The sequence below is a fragment of the Mustela erminea genome, chromosome 6 (assembly GCF_009829155.1).
Source record: "Mustela erminea isolate mMusErm1 chromosome 6, mMusErm1.Pri, whole genome shotgun sequence".
In the NCBI taxonomy this organism is placed as follows: Eukaryota; Metazoa; Chordata; class Mammalia; order Carnivora; family Mustelidae; genus Mustela; species Mustela erminea.
In genome coordinates this window covers 20,751,507-20,771,450 of record NC_045619.1, presented here as the reverse complement: position 1 = coordinate 20,771,450, position 19,944 = coordinate 20,751,507, and the positions used below count along the sequence as shown (strand labels likewise).

Sequence of the window (19,944 nt, the reverse complement as noted above, 5' to 3'; positions counted from 1 at the left end):
ATCTGCTAAAAAGATGGAAGTTAACAACATCCTATAGTGTGATCAAGGAAATGACATCCATTACCTTCGCTGAATTCTGTTGGTTACTAGCAAGTCCCAGCTCCTACTTACTCTCAAAAACAGGGAGTTACACAAAGCCCTGAGCGGCAGAATGAGGAGATAATTGGGAACGAGTTTAGAGTCTATCTGCCACAGGAAATGAATAATCCAGTTTGACTGAGAGATACCTATAATACAGTAGGGAAGTAATGGGAGAGAGATAAATTGAGACTAGTATAGGTAGACTTCAAAATGCTCTCTGATTTAGGTATTTGTTGTTTTGTTGTTAATGATGTGTTTTTCATTTTAATTTCGGTATAGTTAACATACAGTGTTAGTTTCCGGTGTACTGGTTTAGGTATTTGAGATTTTAAGATGTGGTAACATTTGCTCAAAGAGGTAATGTGGTCAAAGATTATTATACAGTTACCTCTCTGTATAGCTCTGCCACTGTAGTTATCACAGGTATGTACTTACATGTCTGCCTTTCCCAGAAGGCTGGTTATTATATCTTATACTTTATTATAGCCCCAGCACTTAGTGCAGTGCTAAAAGTCAAAAATATTTATTGAACTGAGAGAAAATTTGAGTTAGAGTAATGACAAATCATTTGTTCACTGTAGAACTGGTGTTTAATGGAGTAAAATGGAAAAAAGACTGAGAATTGGTTACTATTTACCAGAGAGTGTCAGAAATGGATAAGCAGGCAAGATTGGGAATTAAGTACTGAAAATAAATTAGAGGAATTAAGGAAGCAGAAAGCTGGGAGTTAAGCAGGAAAGCTTTCGGCCTTAGCGGAGAGTGCTGAGTGAATGGGGTTTTGGAGTTAGAGTAATTTATAAAATTAATCAGACCCAAATTTCATTTGAAGTAGTAGGGTAGGGCCCCTGGGTGGCTCAGTGGGTTAAGCCGCTGCCTTCGGTTCAGGTCATGATCTCAGGGTCCTGGGATCAAGTCCCACATCCGGCTCTCTGCTCAGCAAGAAGCCTGCTTTCCTCTCTCTCTGCTTGCCTCTCTGTCTACTTGTGATCTCTCTCTGTCAAATAAATAAAATCTTAAAAAAACAAAACAAAACGAAGTAATGGGGTAAACCTCTAAGAGTTTTAAATTTCAATTTTTGGCTTGATAATTGGCTTGATAAATTTCTTCACATCTTGGGTGGCAGGATTGAGGTTAAAATTGGCAAAAAGGGAAACAGTGAATATTGGGGAAAAATATGATGATAATATGCCTAAGTCCAACTTTTGGTCATTTAGAATGTTTTTAAATATTTCCAAATGCTTATTTCATACTATATAATTTCATTTGAAATGTGGTGTTAGTTTTATTCAGCTTTATGGTTGATTTTTTTAGGGGTCTGTTTTCATCAACAGAAATATTTTGATTCTTAGTTTTTGGTATTTTCCAATAGTTAACATGGGTGTGGTCTGCTATTCACTTCATGGAGAGGGTTCCTAATTTAAGACTGCCCTCTTCTGTCAGTTCTGATTATAATCTAAGGATATTTTGCATTATGGAAAAAGGTAACTTGATTTAAGAAAGTACATTTTTTTTGCATTTGACTATAAAACAGGAAATACTAAGTAGCAATCAAAACATAATACAGCTTGTGTTGGTCAATGTTCCAAAGACCACCTCCAGATTCAGTGATTCAGTAGAAGGAGTCACAGGCCTCAGCCTACAGTTGTATTCATGGATATGATTTTTTTTATGGTGAAAGGGTATAAAGCAAAATCAGCAAAGGAAGAAGGCTGGAGCACTCTGGAGGAAACCAGCTGTAGGTTTCCAGAGTCATCTCAATATATTTACTCTCCCTGATAATGCGTTGTGATAGTATATGTGAAGTGTTGTAGCTCTATCTGCCTGACATGTACCCAAATTCCAGACTTCCAGAAGGAAAGCTAGCATAAAATGGTCTTTGTACAACTTAGTGAGCCACTTTCATTAGTTAATGGTGGGAACTCCTAAAATCTGAGTTCCTGGACACCAGCCAACAGGCAACCTCGCAAGCAGGCCTTTTCAAAGATAGCAGTCCAGGCCCACTGTGTTAATTCTTCTGAACCAACTACATTCAACTATATGTAACCAACTACATTCATATGGATGAATCTCCCAAACAGAATGCTGAGCAAGTGAAACCAGACAAAGAAGATCTACCAAATGATTCCATTTATATAAAGTATAAAAATAGTCAAAACGACACTGCCAGAAGTCAGGCTAGTGTTTACTTGTAGGATAAGAGGGTGGGAAGTAACTAGAAGGGGTCACAAGGAAGCTTATGGGGTGCTGCCAGTGTTCTTTTTCTACATCTGACCAAAACTCATTTGTTTTTTTTAACATGTGTGCTTATCTATGTATACTTTTCCTTTAGTTTGTTACACTTCATTACAAAGTTAAAAAAAAAAACAACCAAAAAAACTAATCAGATTGTCCATCCAGGTAAACTGCTAAGGAAATAATGCGTTTTGTTACTCTCATGGTAAGACAAGGGATGATTGAGCATCATGGTGAGAAGCAGTGTCGAGTACAAATGAGCACAAGCTCTGGAGACAGACTTAAGTGAATTCTCATGCTCCCATATGTTATTTAGTATCTCTTACTAAGTTGCTTTCTCTCTCCCAGAACCACAGTTTCCTCATTTAAGGAATAGAATTTTTTTTTTTTTTTTGAAGAATTTACTTATTTATTTGACAGAGAACACAAGCAGGGGGAGCAGCAGAGGGAGAAGGAGAGGCAGGTTCCCCACCAAGCAGGGAGCCTGACGCGGGGCTTGATACCAGGATCCTGGGATCATGACCTGAGCCAAAGGCAGACCCTTAACCAACTGAGCCACCCAGGCACCCCAAGGAATAGAAATACTAATAAACCTACTATGAAGAGTTATATAAGCACCCAGTACAAAAAGATTTAGGAGGGAAAGAAAGCAGTTTCTAGATTCTTCCTGTAATATATGGTATTGTTAAATAGTTTATGGTGATCTGAGGTACCTAAGAATCATCATTTAACCAAAGCTTAAACTACATTATGACATAGTATTAGATACACTTTAAGAACTATAATTATTTGAAAGTTAAAACATATACATTTTAATATTTCTTTTTTTTAAATGTATTTTTAATTATTTCTTTTTTTTTTTAATTTTATTTATTTATTTGACAGAGAGAGATCACAAGTAGATGGAGAGGCAGGCAGAGAGAGAGAGAGAGGGAAGCAGGCTCCCTGCTGAGCAGAGAGCCCGATGCGGGACTCGATCTCAGGACCCCGAGATCATGACCTGAGCTGAAGGCAGCGGCTTAACCCACTGAGCCACCCAGGCGCCCTACATTTTAATATTTCTACTAACTTTAGAAAACATTTATTTTAGTTAAATATGTCATTTTTATAACAGTCTGAATAAACTGACTTTGTTATGCATAATTAAATGGGTTGTTTCCAGATATGTACAAATTCAGATGGTCAATTTTAGACTATTATAGGAAAATCAATATGTAATGACTGCTGGGGGTAAATTTGTAAGACTGCTGAATGATAGCTCTTAGAGAACTCGGGCTATAAAACTAATTGAGACACAATTTCTGGAACTTGAAATCCTCATCAACTTTATCACCATCATACAGAAATACTATAAAAGTTTGCTGTGATATGCTGAGTTTAAATATACTATTCTTGTGGCATCGCTGCTGTGAGTGGGTCATATTCTGGTAAAAATAGAGAGTATTAAGGTTAACTTGTTGAATTATTTTATTAGATTACATTTGTTGCTAATTTGAAACATTATAACTGTATCAATTTCTTATTGTACCAGTTCAATTCTTTCATTTCCGTCATAAAAGAGATGCTTAACAGATTGGAGTCTGAACATAAGACTAAACTGGAACAACTTCATATAATGCAAGAACAGCAGAAGTAAGTAGGTTGCATATGGATTGTACATGGTCCCAGAGTGAGATTAAGTTACTTCATGACTGATTTTCTGGAATAAGGACTAGAAAAATGGATTTTTTTTTTTGCTTTATTATTTTAATTCCAGTATCATTAACATATAGTTTCAGGTGTACAATATAGAGATTTAACAATTTTATACATCATTACTCAGTGTTCATCATTGAGCCCCTTGACCTATTTCCACCTATCCCTCTACCCATCTTCCCTCTGGTGACCATCAGTTTGTTCTGTGTAGTGAAAAACTGATAGATTTCAATTTGTTTACATGTAAAGCATTTAAAAATTTTCCTTTATGTTAACTTGAACTGTGTAAAATAGAGTCTTATGGAGAATCAAATGTCATTTCTGAGTATGAAAGTGTTAATATGATACAGTCTTAGCATTTTCTATACATAAGGAAAATTCTGTTTCTGAGAGTCTCTTGTTATGTTAGTATTAGCTACTAGAGGTGTAAATTCAGGGTGATCACTAAGAGCACCACTTACAAATATTTTTCAAATCTGTGAAACCCTGGTGTTTTGATTTCTCCCTTTTTGTTTTTCCTGATTCCAGAAACATTTATAGGGCATTCATTTCATATTTAATACCACATCATCTACTTTTTTTTTTTTTTTTTAGGGAGAATTATCTAAGTTATTTGCAAAATACTAGTATTCAAAGGAAGACGGGAAAGGTGAAAACTACTGGAGTTTATTAAACTCCAGTGTACTAAAATGAAATCTCCACTGTATTTGCTTGCCAAAGAAAAACACATGATTTTAGGATGTCTGTTTAATCCTGAGCCAAAAGATATCAGTGAAAAGAGACATCAGGGGCATGTGGGTGGCTTAGTCGGTTAAGCGTCTGACTCTTGATTTAGGCTCAGGTCATGATCTCAAGGTTGTGAAATTGAGCCCCACATCCGGCCTGTGCTGGGCGTGGAGCCTGCTTAAGACTCTCCTCCTCCCTCTGCCTCGCCTCTCTTTCTTTCTCTCACTCCCTCTCTGCCTCTCCCTCTTAAAAAAAAAAAAAAGATACCAGAACATCAGTAAAGTTGATACCAATTATGAGCAAGATTCCCAGATAGAAATTTTTTAGCTTCTGCCCCAGTGTAAGATAAAGGCTAATGGGAATAAATATACCAGGTGTAGAATGACGTGAAATAGCCCTTTTTATGTTCTAATATTCTGTGATGTATATATTTATGTTGTTTGATGGATTGATTATTAACATAGGAACCAGATAAATAATGTTTAAAAATTTATAAGAAAAATTTAATATCTAATATTTATACTTGAGGCATAAGTGAACTTTTTTTTTTCTTTTTCCCATCTAAATCTTACCAGTTTTCAAGGCCTAGATCTAGTTCATCATAGTGGTTATAGCCTTTATTGTGAAAATCAGATTCTGAATTTAATCACATCAAGTTCCTCATGTCATACCTTGTCTCAGTGAGCTATAAGCTCTCTGACAGTAAGAATCATGCTTTCCTAGTTTTATGACACACTAAATGAATTCTCCAGTAAATACCAAATATGGAATTAAAATAAAAGACTGGTATATGCAATGTTACTTTTTTGGGGCAAGCAGACATTAATTTATAGTAAATAATTTTACTATATATATATATAATTTTACTATATATATATATATATTTACCCCATATATATATAGTAAAATTATATATGTGTGTATATATATATATATATATACACACACACACATATGTGTATATATATATATGGGGTTAACAGTTATCCCCCATAGGGATGAACTGTTTTTAGTATAAGTATTTCAAAAATAAGCATTTCTTTTTATTGCTTTGTCATAATTCAACTTTCCTGCAGATCTTTGGATATAGGAAATCAAATGAATGCTTCTGAGGAGACAAAGGTTACAAATGTTGGGTCTCAGGTAAGATATTTAGATTATTTATTTATCTGTTTACTTCTAAGATTTTATTTAGATTCAAGTTAACGTATAGTTTGACACTGGTTTCTGGAGTAAAATTTGGTGATTCATCAGTTGTATATCAACACCCAGTTCTTATTATATCAAGTGCACTCCTTAGTTCCCATCACCCATTTAACCTCTCCCCACTCCCCTCCAGCAACCCTGTTTATTCTCTGTAGTTAAGAGCCTCTTTTGGTTTGTCTCCCTCTGTTTTTACTTATTTTGTTTTTCTTTCCCTTCCCCTATATTCATTTGTTTTGTTTTGTAAGTTCCGCATATGCGTGAAAACATACTGTATTTGTCTTTCTCTGACTTATTTCACTTAGCATTATGTTTATAATACTTCACTAATGCAGTTTCCAAGAAGTATTGGCAGAAAGAATTTTCCAACAACTCCTCAATAGCCTGACTGAGGTATAATGTTTTATGATAGTGACTGTTACCAATACAGAGGAAGTTACATGAACAGGAGGGTTTCTTAAAAAATACTAGGTTTAGGGACGCCTGGGTGGCTTAGTTGGTTAAGCTGCTGCCTTCCGCTCAGGTCAAGATCCCAGCATCCTGGGATCGAGTCCCATATCGGGCTCCTTGCTCGGCAGGGAGCCTGCTTCTCCCTCTGCCTCTGCCTGCCTCTCTGTCTGCCTGTGCTCACTCGCTCTCTCTCCCTCTATCCTTGACAAATTAAAAAAACAAAAACAAAAACAAAAAAACCAACTTAAAATAAATAAATAAATAAATAAATAAATCCTAGTGACGAATTTAAAAAAAGAAACACTAGGTTTAATAGTACTAAGTAACTCTGTTCACCTTGAAATGACCAGAGATATGATGTTTATGCATCCACGTCATCACAAATGGCAAGATTTAATTTTTTTTTTGATGGCTGAGCAATATTCCATTGTACAAATATACCATCTGTTTATCCATTCATTAGTTGATGGACATCTGGGCTCTTTCCATAATTTGGCTATTGTTGATAGTGCTGCTATAAACATTGAGATGCGTGTGCCCCTTTGAATCAGTATTTTTATATTCCTTGGATAAATACCTAGTAATGCAATTGCTGGGTCACAAGGTAGTTTATTTAGATCATTTTAATTTTTGTAAAAAGAGTTTGACAGTGTGCTTCATCTGAGGGGCTTTTGCTTTTTAAGTAGTAAAATCACGGTTTTTTGATGTCATTCAATGGTTGACATTTTTCTTTTTCAGCAGATTGACAAAGTCTTTAACAACATTGGAGCAGACTTTCTGACTGGCAGTGAATCAGAAAGTAAAGAGGATGGGTTACAGAATAAGCATAAAAGAGTAAGTTTCTTCACTTGTTCTTATAATGCACTGATTTATATTATAGGACTTCCTGTAAACTACAGATTTTTGTTGGGAAAAACTACTGTTTAGCATTTTAACAGGAAGCATGCTTTTATAATCCTTATGAAGTTTAAAAATTATCATGGAAACATGACCTGACTCACATTGAGAATAAACAGGCTTGAGAATTTTAACTTCCTTTATTACACAGCCTCCCATGTGGTAATATTTCTAGATTGCCTGCCTTCTTTGTCCTTTCTTACTGCACTTTGCCAGTCACGCTTCTTGATAAAGAAGTGTGTTTCTTCTCTGCTTCTGATTTTTAGTGATAAATTATAAAATGATACTTTATAGTTGAAGTATTGGTTAGTATTCATTATAATAAATATGTCAAGTTTGAATTTCTGCAGGGGGGCAACTTTTCTTCTGTTCATTTGACAAATACTAGAACCTATATGTGCAAAGCTACTGGGCATTGGGTTTACAAAATTGTAAGAACACACTGTGAGCTTAGAGTTTAGCAAGGTTGATAAAAGAAAAAGATAAATGTCAAATTTAATTCAGAAATTAGCAGTGAAAGAAGCTCTTTATGTTTTCCTTAGCTTTTTGTTTAGTTCCTAAAATATTTTTGAAGAAAGATTAGAGTTGAACAAGAGTCTCCCAATTTTATAAAATAAAACCACTAAATGATATTCCCCTTGTCTGGAAAAAGGTCAAACTGATGAATGATATTAAAATAATAACTGTTTTAGATGGGATTGGGAGGGAGACAAACCATAAGTGACTCTTATTAATCTCACAAAACAAACTGAGGGTTGCTGGGGGGAGGGGGGTTGGAAGAAGGGGGGTGGGGTTATGGACATTGGGGAGGGTATGTGCTTTGGTGAGTGCTGTGAAGTGTGTAAACCTGGCGATTCACAGACCTGTACCCCTGGGGATAAAAATAAATGTTTATAAAAAATAAAAAATTAAAAAAAAATAATAGCTGTTTTTACACTGGAAAGAGGTATTTTAACAGAGATTTGTTCCTACCTAAAGTTGAATCTTATAATAATTCAAAATATAATTTACCTGTGGCAATCATCAGTGCAAGAGTAGCTTGCAAACTACTTGGTATTGTCAAACATATCAAGACATACTTTACAAAAAAAGACATTTTCTGTTTTACAAGTGAAATTACCAAGTTGCCAGTTGATACTCTATTTTGTTTCATTTTGAGGCTTCTCTTACTCTTGAAGAAAAACAAAAATTAGCAAAAGAACAGGAGCAGGCACAGAAGTTGAAAAGCCAGCAGCCTCTGAAACCCCAAGTACACACACCTGTTGCTCCAGTCAAACAGGTCAGAATTCATTCCTTTTGCATAATGTCAAGCATACTTAATTTCAGGTTATACTTTTGCATGACTTCAAGCATACTGTACTGAAGAAGTAAGTATATAACTTATTCTACCTACTAGTGTTTGTATAAAAATATATTTCAAAGAATACTTCAATAATGGAGTTTCTAAGAAGTATGGGCAGAAAGGATTTTCCAACAACTCCTCAATGGCCTGACTAAGATACAATGTTTTATGATAGTGATTGTTACCAATAAAGAGAAAGTTACATGAATAAGAGGGTTTCTTAAAAAATACTAGACTTAATAGTATTAAGTAACTCTGTTTACCTTGAAATGGTCAGGAATATTATTTTATGCATTTATGTATTTTTGAGCAAAAAAGTAATTTTTAATTTTTGGCTTTTCAGTTATAGTCAGGTATGTCTGTAACTTGATTTAGGAATACTTGCCTATATGTCCTAACCAGTATTTATTTCCTGTTATGTTTCAGGCACTGTTCTAAGTTCCTGCCTGTAGAGAGTTTATACTCTTACTGGCTGCAGAAATAACTTTATCTTAAAAGTGATCTTTAAATTATTTTTTGTTATCTCCTGATCACTAAGATGATTCTTTTGAGGAAAATATTTGTGGGGCAAGAGGCAAAATAAAAACTATTTTCTAGGTACTTTTATAAGAATAGAGAAAACAAATTTCCACAAAATTGTGATATAATTCAAAATGTAAAAGTAATAGAGTATCCTTATTGCAATACAGATACACCAATGAGAGAAGAACATATTTCTATTTTGGGGAGCAGTGGGGGAGGCCAGCATATTATTTAATTGGAATTTAAATGTAGTGTTCCCTGTCATCAAGTTGATTATAGTTTGGTTTCTTGTTCAGTGTTCATGTTCAATTCAGTGTTCATCTGTAAAAACCATATAAAAATATGTGGCTGGCTGGACTTGGCCTGTAGGCTGTGGTTTGCTAACTTGGTATAGACTGTTGAGCTTAATTTTAACTTGTCATTTATTGACTTTAATTAATTTAGAAATCTTGGAGATAAAGTAATTCCCTCATATTTTTCAGACTAAGGACTTGACAGATACATTGATGGATAACATGTCATCTTTGACCAGCCTTTCTGTTAGTACCCCTAAAATTTCTGCTTCAAGTACCTTCACTTCTGTTCCTTCCATGGGCCTTGGCATGATGTTTTCTACACCAATTGATAATACCAAGAGAAATTTGACCAACGGCTTAAATGCTAACATGGGCTTTCAGACTTCAGGATTCAGCATGCCGGTTAATACAAACCAGAACTTATTCGGTAGTTCAAGCACGCCTGGAGTCACCAAGATGACACTGGGAACACCTGCCACTTTGCCAAACTTCAGTGCTGTGAGTGTTCCTCCTGCTGGTGCAAAGCCGACTCAACAAAGACCCACAGATATGTCTGCTCTTAATAATCTCTTTGGCCCTCAAAAACCCAAAGTTAGCATGAACCAGTTGTCACAACAGAAACCAAATCAGTGGCTTAATCAATTTGTACCACCACAGGGGTCTCCAGGTATGGGCAGTGCAGTAATAGGAACACAGATGAATATGATAGGACAATCTGCCTTTGGTGTGCAGGCTAATCCTTTCTTTAACCCGCAGAACTTTGCACAGCCACCAACTACTATGACCAATAGCAGTTCAGCTAGCAATGACTTAAAAGATCTTTTTGGGTGAGGTGTCTTGCTCTATTTTTGAAGAATTACTTCAATTTTAATCATGGGTGAGCTGATTTACATCTTTATATAGTTGGCATGGAGGAACTACTTCTATGAGGAAGTGGATGGTTCTGTGACAGAAAACACCTTGTTTCCACGCCAGCATAGTAGTTGTATGGACTTCTTAACAGCTGAGTTTTTAAAAGCATTGAGGATTTTTTTTTCCTCTTACCACCTCCTCTTCAAGTTTTTAAAAGACCCAATCCTTACCAATCTCAAAGAGAAAAAAGACACCTGAGTATCTTGAATAGCAGAATTTTTTATTCAAATGTTTATTTTAGCTTGTAAATCTTGTTTTATTTAAAAAATTGAGTTGATGGTTAATGCAAGATCCATATGTTAAATACTACATGGTACACAGTCTGCCTTCACAAGTCATTTGTCTTCATTTTAATGTGTGAAAAATCTTGATGCTCTATTGATTTGTTTGCATTTAGTATGACTGAGTGAGATAATGATGAACCTAACGAAAAGGATCAGGTCGCTTGCTCTTTCCAATCTTATTTACTTCTCAGATTAACTAATGTTCAATACAAAAGTCTGAGCGAATACTGCAAAATTTTACTTAATGTTCATTTCATTGGTTCAAACTGAAGGCATTATTAATCATCTTAAATGCAAACTAATCATTGTAAATTATGTTTTAGCATGGTCTGCCTCAAATAGTAATGTATTTTTCTGCATTTACTTGGATATATTTAGAATCACTTTCTTTCCTACTATATCACAGACAGAAGAATATGTACTGATTTGTACAGATACTTGACAGAGCCCTCTGGCGTGATTTCCCTGACTCTTGCCTTCATATTTCATTTTGAATTCAAACTTCTGAGGTTGCAGCATATATGAATTGCATTTTCAAAAGGGTATTTGTAAGAAACTATATTTAATGAGTAAACTTTTGAGATTTCTGCTGTATTGTTTCAAATGTAATAAACTTTACTTCTCTAAAAATGAGCAGTTGTATCTTCTCGCTACCAACAGATTAATTTTCAAGTCATCATGGTAAAGTCTGACCTCATCAATTACTGCAACTGAAGTTTAATTGTTTTCTAGAAATTTTAGGGACCTTTTGTTTGCATTTTTCTGTGCACAGTTAGCCATTTTTAGGAAAGAAAGACAAAATTCTTCTAACAGGAAACATGCTTTATTTTTTAAAGCCTTTCTCTGATACTTTTCTTTGATGTGCTGATTGTTCAACCACAAAGCCTTATGCTGTAAATGTTATTTGTATTTTGTTTAAATTATATTTCACCATTATGTAATAATTTAAAAATGATCTTTCAGAGAACTATATATGCATTATAGTTGCTGCCATAGAGTTTGTGGCTTTTAATTCTCCAAAACCAGCAATCCTTTAAAATAAATCATATGAGCTTTAGTGTGTCATTGATACATATATATATTGATACACATACATACACACACACACACACTAAAAATATACATTGAGTATACATTACTTGATTATAAAATGTAATTTTGTGATAATATTGCTGGCATTATTCAGTAAGGGGATACTTTAAAAAAAATAAAAGGTCAGCTTTACATCTGGTTTCTGTATGACCTGTACTTTGTTATTACATGGTTTTAGAAAAAAGATTCATAAGAATGTTGAAGAAATTTATACAAGAAATGAAAGGCACTAGGAAGATCACATGTTTTTTGTGAAATACATTCACACCTTGACCAGGTTATCTGTCTTGTTTGTAACACAACATTAGAATTTCTCTTGAGAAAAGTTTGCATTTGGAATAAATGCCAAATGTTGAAGAATTTCCTTAGTAACAAGTTAGTAGTCACTGTTAGGAAATTGCTTTTTATTTTGTAAAATAACTTGATGTCAGTGTTGAGCTCGTAATTAGAAGGAAAGCTGAATATAACAACATACAAGTTGAACTTCTCAATATAAAGATAGATTATTTGAAAAAATACATAATTCTTAGATAATTTTCATGTCTTGAAATTTGCTAATTCATTGAAGTAATGGTGCTACATTTTTAGAAATTTTTTCCTACACTTCTTCTGTTTTCTTGAAGATGTTTAAATCTTTTCCATCAGTTGAACTGGTACCATTGCCTGCTGAGAAATTACATATGAGGGGTGCCTGGCTGACTCAGTAGAGTATGTGACTCTTGATCTCAGGGTCGTGAGTTCGAACCCCACAGTGGGCATGCAGCTTACTTGAAATAAGTAAGTAAGTAAGTAAGTAAGTAAATAAATAAATAAATAACATCTGAAAAAATATAGTGCCCTTTTTAGGCTTGTATTTCTATGGGAACAATTTTTTCACAATATTAGATCACTTTAAAATTATTTCAGATATTGACAGCATTTAAGCCCTTAAGGTACTTAGAGTAGAAAGTTGGTGGCTTAAAAAGTACCTGTAGACAAAATGACCAGAAGGATTCCCTTTATTTGAGTTGGTTTCTTAGTCTCCTAATGCTAAAATGTGTGAGAAGATGTATAAAAGGAGATGGAAATGGACTGTGTACTTGGCTGTTTTTTGTTTGTTTTTGTTTTTATTTTGGAATGCTTATTACTCTTCTTTTCACCTGAACAAGTTGAGGAAGTAGTTTTTTGTTATTTTTTTGGGCCTGTAAAATACCTCACATGGTTGCTTTTGCAAGATTAAAAGAAAAGGTATATGTGAAAATACCTGATAGCACAGAGTATGCACCAAATAAATTTTAGCTTTGATAAAAATCTCCATATTAAGTTGTGATTTTATGCTTCGTGATTTACTGGTCTTGAAATAATTTTTGAGCAAGATGAATCGGTAAGAATTTAAACTATAGAGGATTTGAAGAAATCATCTACGTTGGTGGCTTTCAAGCTGTAACTGACACTCCGTAAGTTATATATCTTATGTTGCAAACCAGTAAAAGTTTAAGAAAATGTCTTTAATACATGTGGTATATTCTGATTTTTTTATTCTATCCTGTTCATTAAAACACACACACACACACACACACACACACATCTTTATAATCTCTAAAAGAATTTCATGATGTAATTTGAATAAAGTTGGAATGATTCAGCCCTTTTCCCAAGGAGATGTAGAAATAGAGGACCATACTTATACGGCCTCACCCAAGGAGATTAGAGCCAGGAATAGAAGCTAGATTTTTTTTTTCCTAATCTGCAATCTGATAGTCTACCATGTTACATGCTTTATATCCCTTATTTTACGAATTCTTCTGGAATTGCTTTTGTTGAGACTATTCTGTGTCGCAATGATGTGTTCAGTACTCATTTGATCTCTGTATATTTATGTTGACAAAATTGGCATTGAGAAAGGAGAGGGGGACAACAAAACAAAGTTTGTGGTCAAAATCAGCTTCTCTGCTTCTCTGAATTGTGGGTAAGGAGGTCTGGGGGAGCCAGGTTAGTGCTCCTTGCAGTACCCAGACATGTAGCAGAATTAAAACACATAACCTTGGCGGGGGGTGGAGGGTACAGTGAGAAAAAACATTTCATCAAAATGGAGCTTGGTGGATATTAGAAACTTTTTCTGTCCAAAGCAGCCAAATTTCTCCAGCCACTCAAGAAAGTATTTAACTATCTGCGGTGCAAGCCATGTACATAATTTAAAATATTGTAGTAATCTCATTAAAAAGCAAAAGTAGGTGAAATTAATTGTAATAACATGTTTTAAGTAAATAAAGCCAAAGTATTTCAACATAGAATTGATAAAAAATTTAATGAGATACTTTACATTTTGATTTGTACCTAGTCTTTGAGCCCTGGTGTTTATTTTATGGTGTATATTTTACGCTGAACTCAGGTACTCAGTAGCCACATGTTGCTAGTAGCAATCTATTACACAGTGTAGGTAGGTGTATATAGAAAGAAGCTGAGTAGCCGTGAGAGTGAACCATGGCACTTACCAACTTAACTCTTTCCCAGCTCCAAACGCATCATTTTCTGCCCTGCTTTGTGATGCTGCAGCTGGACCCTATAAACTTGTCTCTTTGGACAGCTTGGCAGAATGTTAGGCTTCATTATAGAGGGTCCTAAAGTGGCTCTGAAGAGCAGGAGCAGCAAGAAGACATGTCTCTTCCGGGTTCCGATTCTCTATTTTAATTGACCATAGGAGCTCAGCCGCCCCAGCCCGAGAGTTCCAGCTGGTGAGGCTCTCCCAACCTTACTGTTCCTTTGGAGCAGCTCCAGTGGGCTGCTTCTCTGACAACTCAGCCATTCCATCAGGCAGCTGGCTTTAGTTCCTTAATTTTTTTTCACTTTCTCTCAGCCTAGAAGTACCTGCTTATTTCTGCAATTGCTACTTCTGTACTCTAAGGTTAGAGTTCTCTTTTATCCCTTTAATTAGTTAACCACCTTCTGGATAATAATTACTTTATTTGAATTTCCCCATTCAGTTACCTGTGTGGATTCTCTCCTGGCCTCAACCTCACTGATAGAGTCCTGAATCTACTATGCCATTTTATTTTAGAATTTTAAAACATTATTAAGATTCTTTTTATTGAACTATAAAGTTGACACAATGTTACATTAGTTTAAAGTATACAATTTGGTGATTTGACAACTATGTTGTTACTAGGCCATTTAAAAATGGGGTCATAGGGTATATATTTATGCTGCTAACAAAAGGGATAATGGGGTTGACTATATATACCTAGCCTATATTAAAACTTGATTTCCTAAAAGTTCTTTGAAATGTGCTCATAGTAGAGATATGGTTTAGCTACTTTATACAGTTTAAATTTTTAATGCAGTTCCAATTTTTTGCATTTTCCATCTTCTTGTACACGTTCCTTTGTAGGTGGCCTTGGTTGCTAGGAAAGTCATTGTTTGGACTTCCATATAAGTAAGTTGAGACTGAGACTTTAATGTCTAAAGTTTGAAGGTAGGAATCAGCATTCATATAGGTCTCTTCTAAGTTTCTGTCCTGAAGCTTGCCAGTTTTTCTAAATGCAATGATGAAACAAAAGTCCAATACAGGGCATTTTCAGGGCCACACTAGAAGCATACAGAGTGTGTAGGACTTTAAACCCAGATAAAGTTGGGGTTTTTTGGTATATGCTTTTAAAAAATTTTTCAAGCTAAAACAATAGCATTCATGCTGTATGGAGGTGGCATGATTATACATTTGTTCATGTGTTGAAACAGATCCAAACTTGTTTTTAAGAAAATCTTGTTTCTAACAGTAGGTGCTCTGAAGATCACTTTTGCGGAAAGGGGGAAAGGCCTCCCCCTATAGCAATATCCTTGTTAGGCTGCTCTACTTTCAGAAGGGATATCCTCTCTCTTCCAGCACCAGTGATTATATGCTGCATGGGCCCCCAGTACTTGTCAGAGAACAATATCTAACCCTTGCCCAACATTCAAAATCTCATTTTGGAGAAATATTTATGGAAGAGGCCAAAAAAATTGAGTTACCAGTCCATTTCTCTTTGAAATTGTGAATGAAATTAAGCCCTCTTTGGACACTTTTTGTCTGGGGCACCTTTGGCTACACATCAAGTTCCTTTACCACACTTAGCTTTGGACTGTATTGTGAAACTTAAATTCGTGCCAGGGATGACAATGGTTCACTCTAACATACAATGCCTTCTTTGAGGACCCACAGGAGAAATTTCAGGTTTCAGTTCAGGAGTAAACGTGCTTCTAAGTAACTGGTTTGCCCTTACCTTTAAAAGATGTCTCTGAATAATGTAAGAAATCACATTTAAAGAGCTGGAAAGTTCAGCCAATTTGTAGTCTACTTGTAGCAAATGTAGTGTGTTAATAGTATGCACTCTTGAGTGTTTACCTTCTGGTTCTGGTTCATTTTTAAATTATGCTTTCTCCTTTGTTTTGTTTTTTTTTTTTTCCCTTTAATATATTTTTTTAAATATTTAATTTATTTTTTATTTTTTTTTTTATTTCCAGCATAACAGTATTCATTATTTTTGCACCACACCCCGTGCTCCATGCAATCCGTGCCCTCTATAATACCCACCACCTGGTACCCCAACCTCCCACCCCCCGTCCCTTTGTTTTGATTTCCTTTTTTTTCTTTAAAGTTTTGTATCATTTCTTTAGAAATGATCATTTTGGAAGAAGTGTATAAATATATAGAATGAATGAGTTTAAATCTTGTGTCTTTCACTAGCTGACCACAGATAGTTTTCCCAGCCATAAAATGAGGATCATGCTGTACAGGGTTATTAGGATTAAATGAAGTAAAAGTGTATGAAGTACCTGGCAAGGCTTCAGGCACATAGTAGGTGTTCAATAGATATCCTCATCTTCTAATGACGGACATAGGCCTCTAAAATAATATCTGTTTGAATGAAGAACAGATACCTCACCTAGGATAGTTTGAATGCATTCTTCAAAAAATAGGTTATGGGTTTGGCAAAGTGAGATTTTTGGGACACAAATAGTAATGAGATATAGGCCTTGCCCTCAAGGAATTTGCACTGTAGTTACAAAGATAGCTGAATAAGCCGACAATTGTAGGACAGTAACATGACAGATGTATATAGGAAACAAGCCCAACCTAGACTAGAAGTGAGGAAGTCTTCCTCAGGAGATAGGACATGAGGTCAACTTGGATGCTACCTTTCCCCTCTCCCCCAACATGCTTACAGTGAGTTGTTTATGCTGCCCTTTTAAAATTGTTTTTGATGCTATCAAATGATTACTTTAGGGATCACATTTTCCCAAATTAAGCTGTATACACTGTGGAGAGGAATTAGGGAGCAGGTTTTTTTGGAATTACAAGATTATATGAAGACAGGGATGCCTGGATGGCTCAGTTGGTTAAGTGTCTGCCTTCAGCTCAGGTCATGATCCCAGGGTCCTGGGATCGAGTCCCACATCGGGTTTTGTGCTTGCAGAGCACCTGCTTCTCCCTCTGCCTCTAGCTCCCCCTGCTTGTGTGCTCTCTCTCTCTCTCTCCCTCTCTCGCTCTCCCCGCTCTCTGGCAAATAAATAAATAAAATCTTTATTAAGAAAAGATTACATGAAATTGCTTGAATTAAGGAAAGTGTTTGAATGACTTTGATTACCAGAAAAAGTAGAATGAACATTGGCTGCTTAAAACCTTCTGTATTAGATGAACCCAGGGATGACAAGGCAAGGAGCAAGGAAGTGAGCTAGAATGTCCTTTTTAGCTAATATATGTTTCATTCATTTCAGAAATTAAAGAATTTGCACCTATGGGTATAATAAAGGTATACTAAATAGGTAAGTAAATCTATTCCTTTAAAACAGCGGCTGGTTTCCAGGGGAAAAAATGTCCGGCATAAATGTATTTTGTCATAAACTACCAGAAGATGTCACTGTCTCCCAATTAATGGTCTGCTCCTTTGGCACGTTTGTAGGTACTTTTTTTTTTTTTTTTTAACACCAGCCTGCTGTGATAGATTGCTAAGAGTATTTGTCTTCTAGTATTGAATTTATACGAAGGATAGGACCTCACAAGAAATACGCATTCAGGGTGTGTAGGTTTGTTTCTTTATGCCCTTTCTTGATTCTTTATGCCCTAAATATGAACCCTGTTAGCCGCTCCATATATTGAAATGATGTGGACATTCTGAGTTCTGTCTGAAGTTGAAAGTGAAGATGGTGAAAAATTCTTCAAAATATTCTCTCTGATCTTGATTTCTGCTTACATTTTCAGGTTGCCTTGTTATGATGCAACTGTATTTACTAATTTATCAGATCTTCTAGGATATTTTGGCCTTGGACACAACCTAAGCTATTGAATCTTTTTTTCAAATCACCATTCATTGTGTGTAAAGCAGAGCTGGAAAGTGTTTCCATGGATGAAATGAACCAGTATTTCCCCAATTACTTACAAATAAGGATATCAGACTGAGTCTGAACCAATATACACAAGAGTGTCCAGACAATAACATATTGTTAAAGAAAAATAAATTCTTTTGTCTTTATAGCCAGAAGACAGAGCTGATACTTGATAATTGTCTTGTGCTGGGGGCTGTGGGGAATGGGATTCTTTAAGTTGAAATGGTAGGTAATTTGTTAAAGGCATTCAGGGATAGCTAGCAGATGAATATATGGGTATGATTTCTAGTGCAATCCTGCTCAGTACCTCAAAAGAACAAAGTACATCATTAGTTTTCTCCATGCTGTTGGCTTTAACAGTAAAGTGGGGTAGTCTGCCCAAGCTGGTCCTCTAGATAGTTATAAATATCAAAGAAGCAGTTAAGAATGAAGTTAAAAGTGCTTCATAAATATAAGGAATTTATGTCATGAGTAAATTCTTTTATGAAAAATGTGAAACACTTAGAAATTATTCCAGAATGAAGTTAAAAGTGCTTCATAAATATAAGGAATTTATGTCATGAGTAAATTCTTTTATGAAAAATGTGAAACACTTAGAAATTATTCCATGCTATACGGGCATCCTGTCTTTCTCTATTTTGATTATTTGACTTTCTTTTAAATTTTCATTAATTGGGAAAAAAATTAATGACACCGAATATTTAGGCAATTACATTGATGAACCAAAAATAGAATTGGGTATGTTTCCAGGGTATCCATATATGCAGCCTTATGTTTGCAAAGTATATGGAGATGTATTTTATTTAATAAGGGTATAAAATGTTATTCTATGATTTAGGAACATAGAGCCAAATTAATTGAATTCTAGTACCCAACTCCGAGTGAGCTGTAATATAATAGGACCGACAATGCTTTATTGACGGACCTGAATCAGCAGGGCATAATGAACATTTGTAATCAGGTTTGTTTAAATCCTGGCTTCTCCACAAACTGTAACTTTGAACGAGTTACTGAGTTTCAGCCTCAGTTTCCTGATTTGCAAAATGGAGACAATATCTATTTGGTCATTCTACTTTTTGCATATACTTCATCATTCTGCTTTGTGAGAATAAAATATCAAGAAACTCAAGTCACAAAGATAGATAAGGAAGCAATTACTATAGAATGGGCCAAAGGTTCCCATTAACCTTAGAAAGGATATGTTACCACACTTTGGTGGAAAGTGGCAGTCTTAATATAGGGGCTAGTACATCAGTGTTTTATGTCAATTTCTCTTGATTTTACTATTGGTTGGCCCTACTTTTTGGTGGAACTTTTTAGTGAAAGCCAACAACACAGGATGTAATTTTAAAAATCAGCACCCAATTTTATTTATTTCTAAAATTTCCACAGTAGCTGCACAAGATTACCTATCGTTAGGTGCTCAGTGATGTTTGTTCATTCATTCATCCATCTTTAATTAACATTTTTAAAAAAAGATTTTGAGAGAAAGTGTGCACGGGAGAGCATGAGCAGGGGGGCAAGCAGAGGGAGAGGGAGAAGTAGGCTCTCACTGAGCAGAGAGCCCAATGTGGAGCTGAGTCCCAAGACCCCAGGATCATGACCTGAGCTGAAGGCAGGCACTTAACCAACTGAGCCAACCAGGTGCCCCTTTAACTTTTTATTTACATTCAATTTAACATACAGCGTTTTATTACTTTTAGAGGTATAATTTATATTCATTTTTAAGACAGAGCAAAAGAGGGGGAGGAGGCAGATGGAGAGGGAGAGAGAGAATCCTAAGCAGGCTCCATGCTCAGTGTAGAGCCTGACTTGGGGCTTGCTGTTAAGACCTGAGCAGAAATCGAGAGGCAGACACTTAGTGGACTGAGCT

At 35.4% G+C, this 19,944-nt stretch overlaps 1 protein-coding gene across 4 annotated transcripts in view; it reads left to right on the top strand.

Moving 5' to 3' along the window:
- Positions 1-11,697, top strand: part of SCYL2 (SCY1 like pseudokinase 2) — a 59,550-nt gene extending 47,853 nt beyond the window's left edge. For 3 of the 4 annotated variants that reach the window (XM_032346644.1, XM_032346641.1, XM_032346642.1), the window contains 5 exons: positions 3,845-3,945; positions 5,811-5,877; positions 7,126-7,221; positions 8,444-8,563; positions 9,631-11,697. In XM_032346644.1, the coding sequence (XP_032202535.1) occupies positions 3,845-3,945; positions 5,811-5,877; positions 7,126-7,221; positions 8,444-8,563; positions 9,631-10,275 (1,029 nt within the window). In that variant the 3' untranslated portion in view covers positions 10,276-11,697. The remainder of the gene's footprint in view (positions 1-3,844; positions 3,946-5,810; positions 5,878-7,125; positions 7,222-8,443; positions 8,564-9,630) is intronic. The other variant, XM_032346643.1, reaches the window with a different exon arrangement.
- The last annotated feature ends 8,247 nt before the right edge of the window (positions 11,698-19,944 follow it).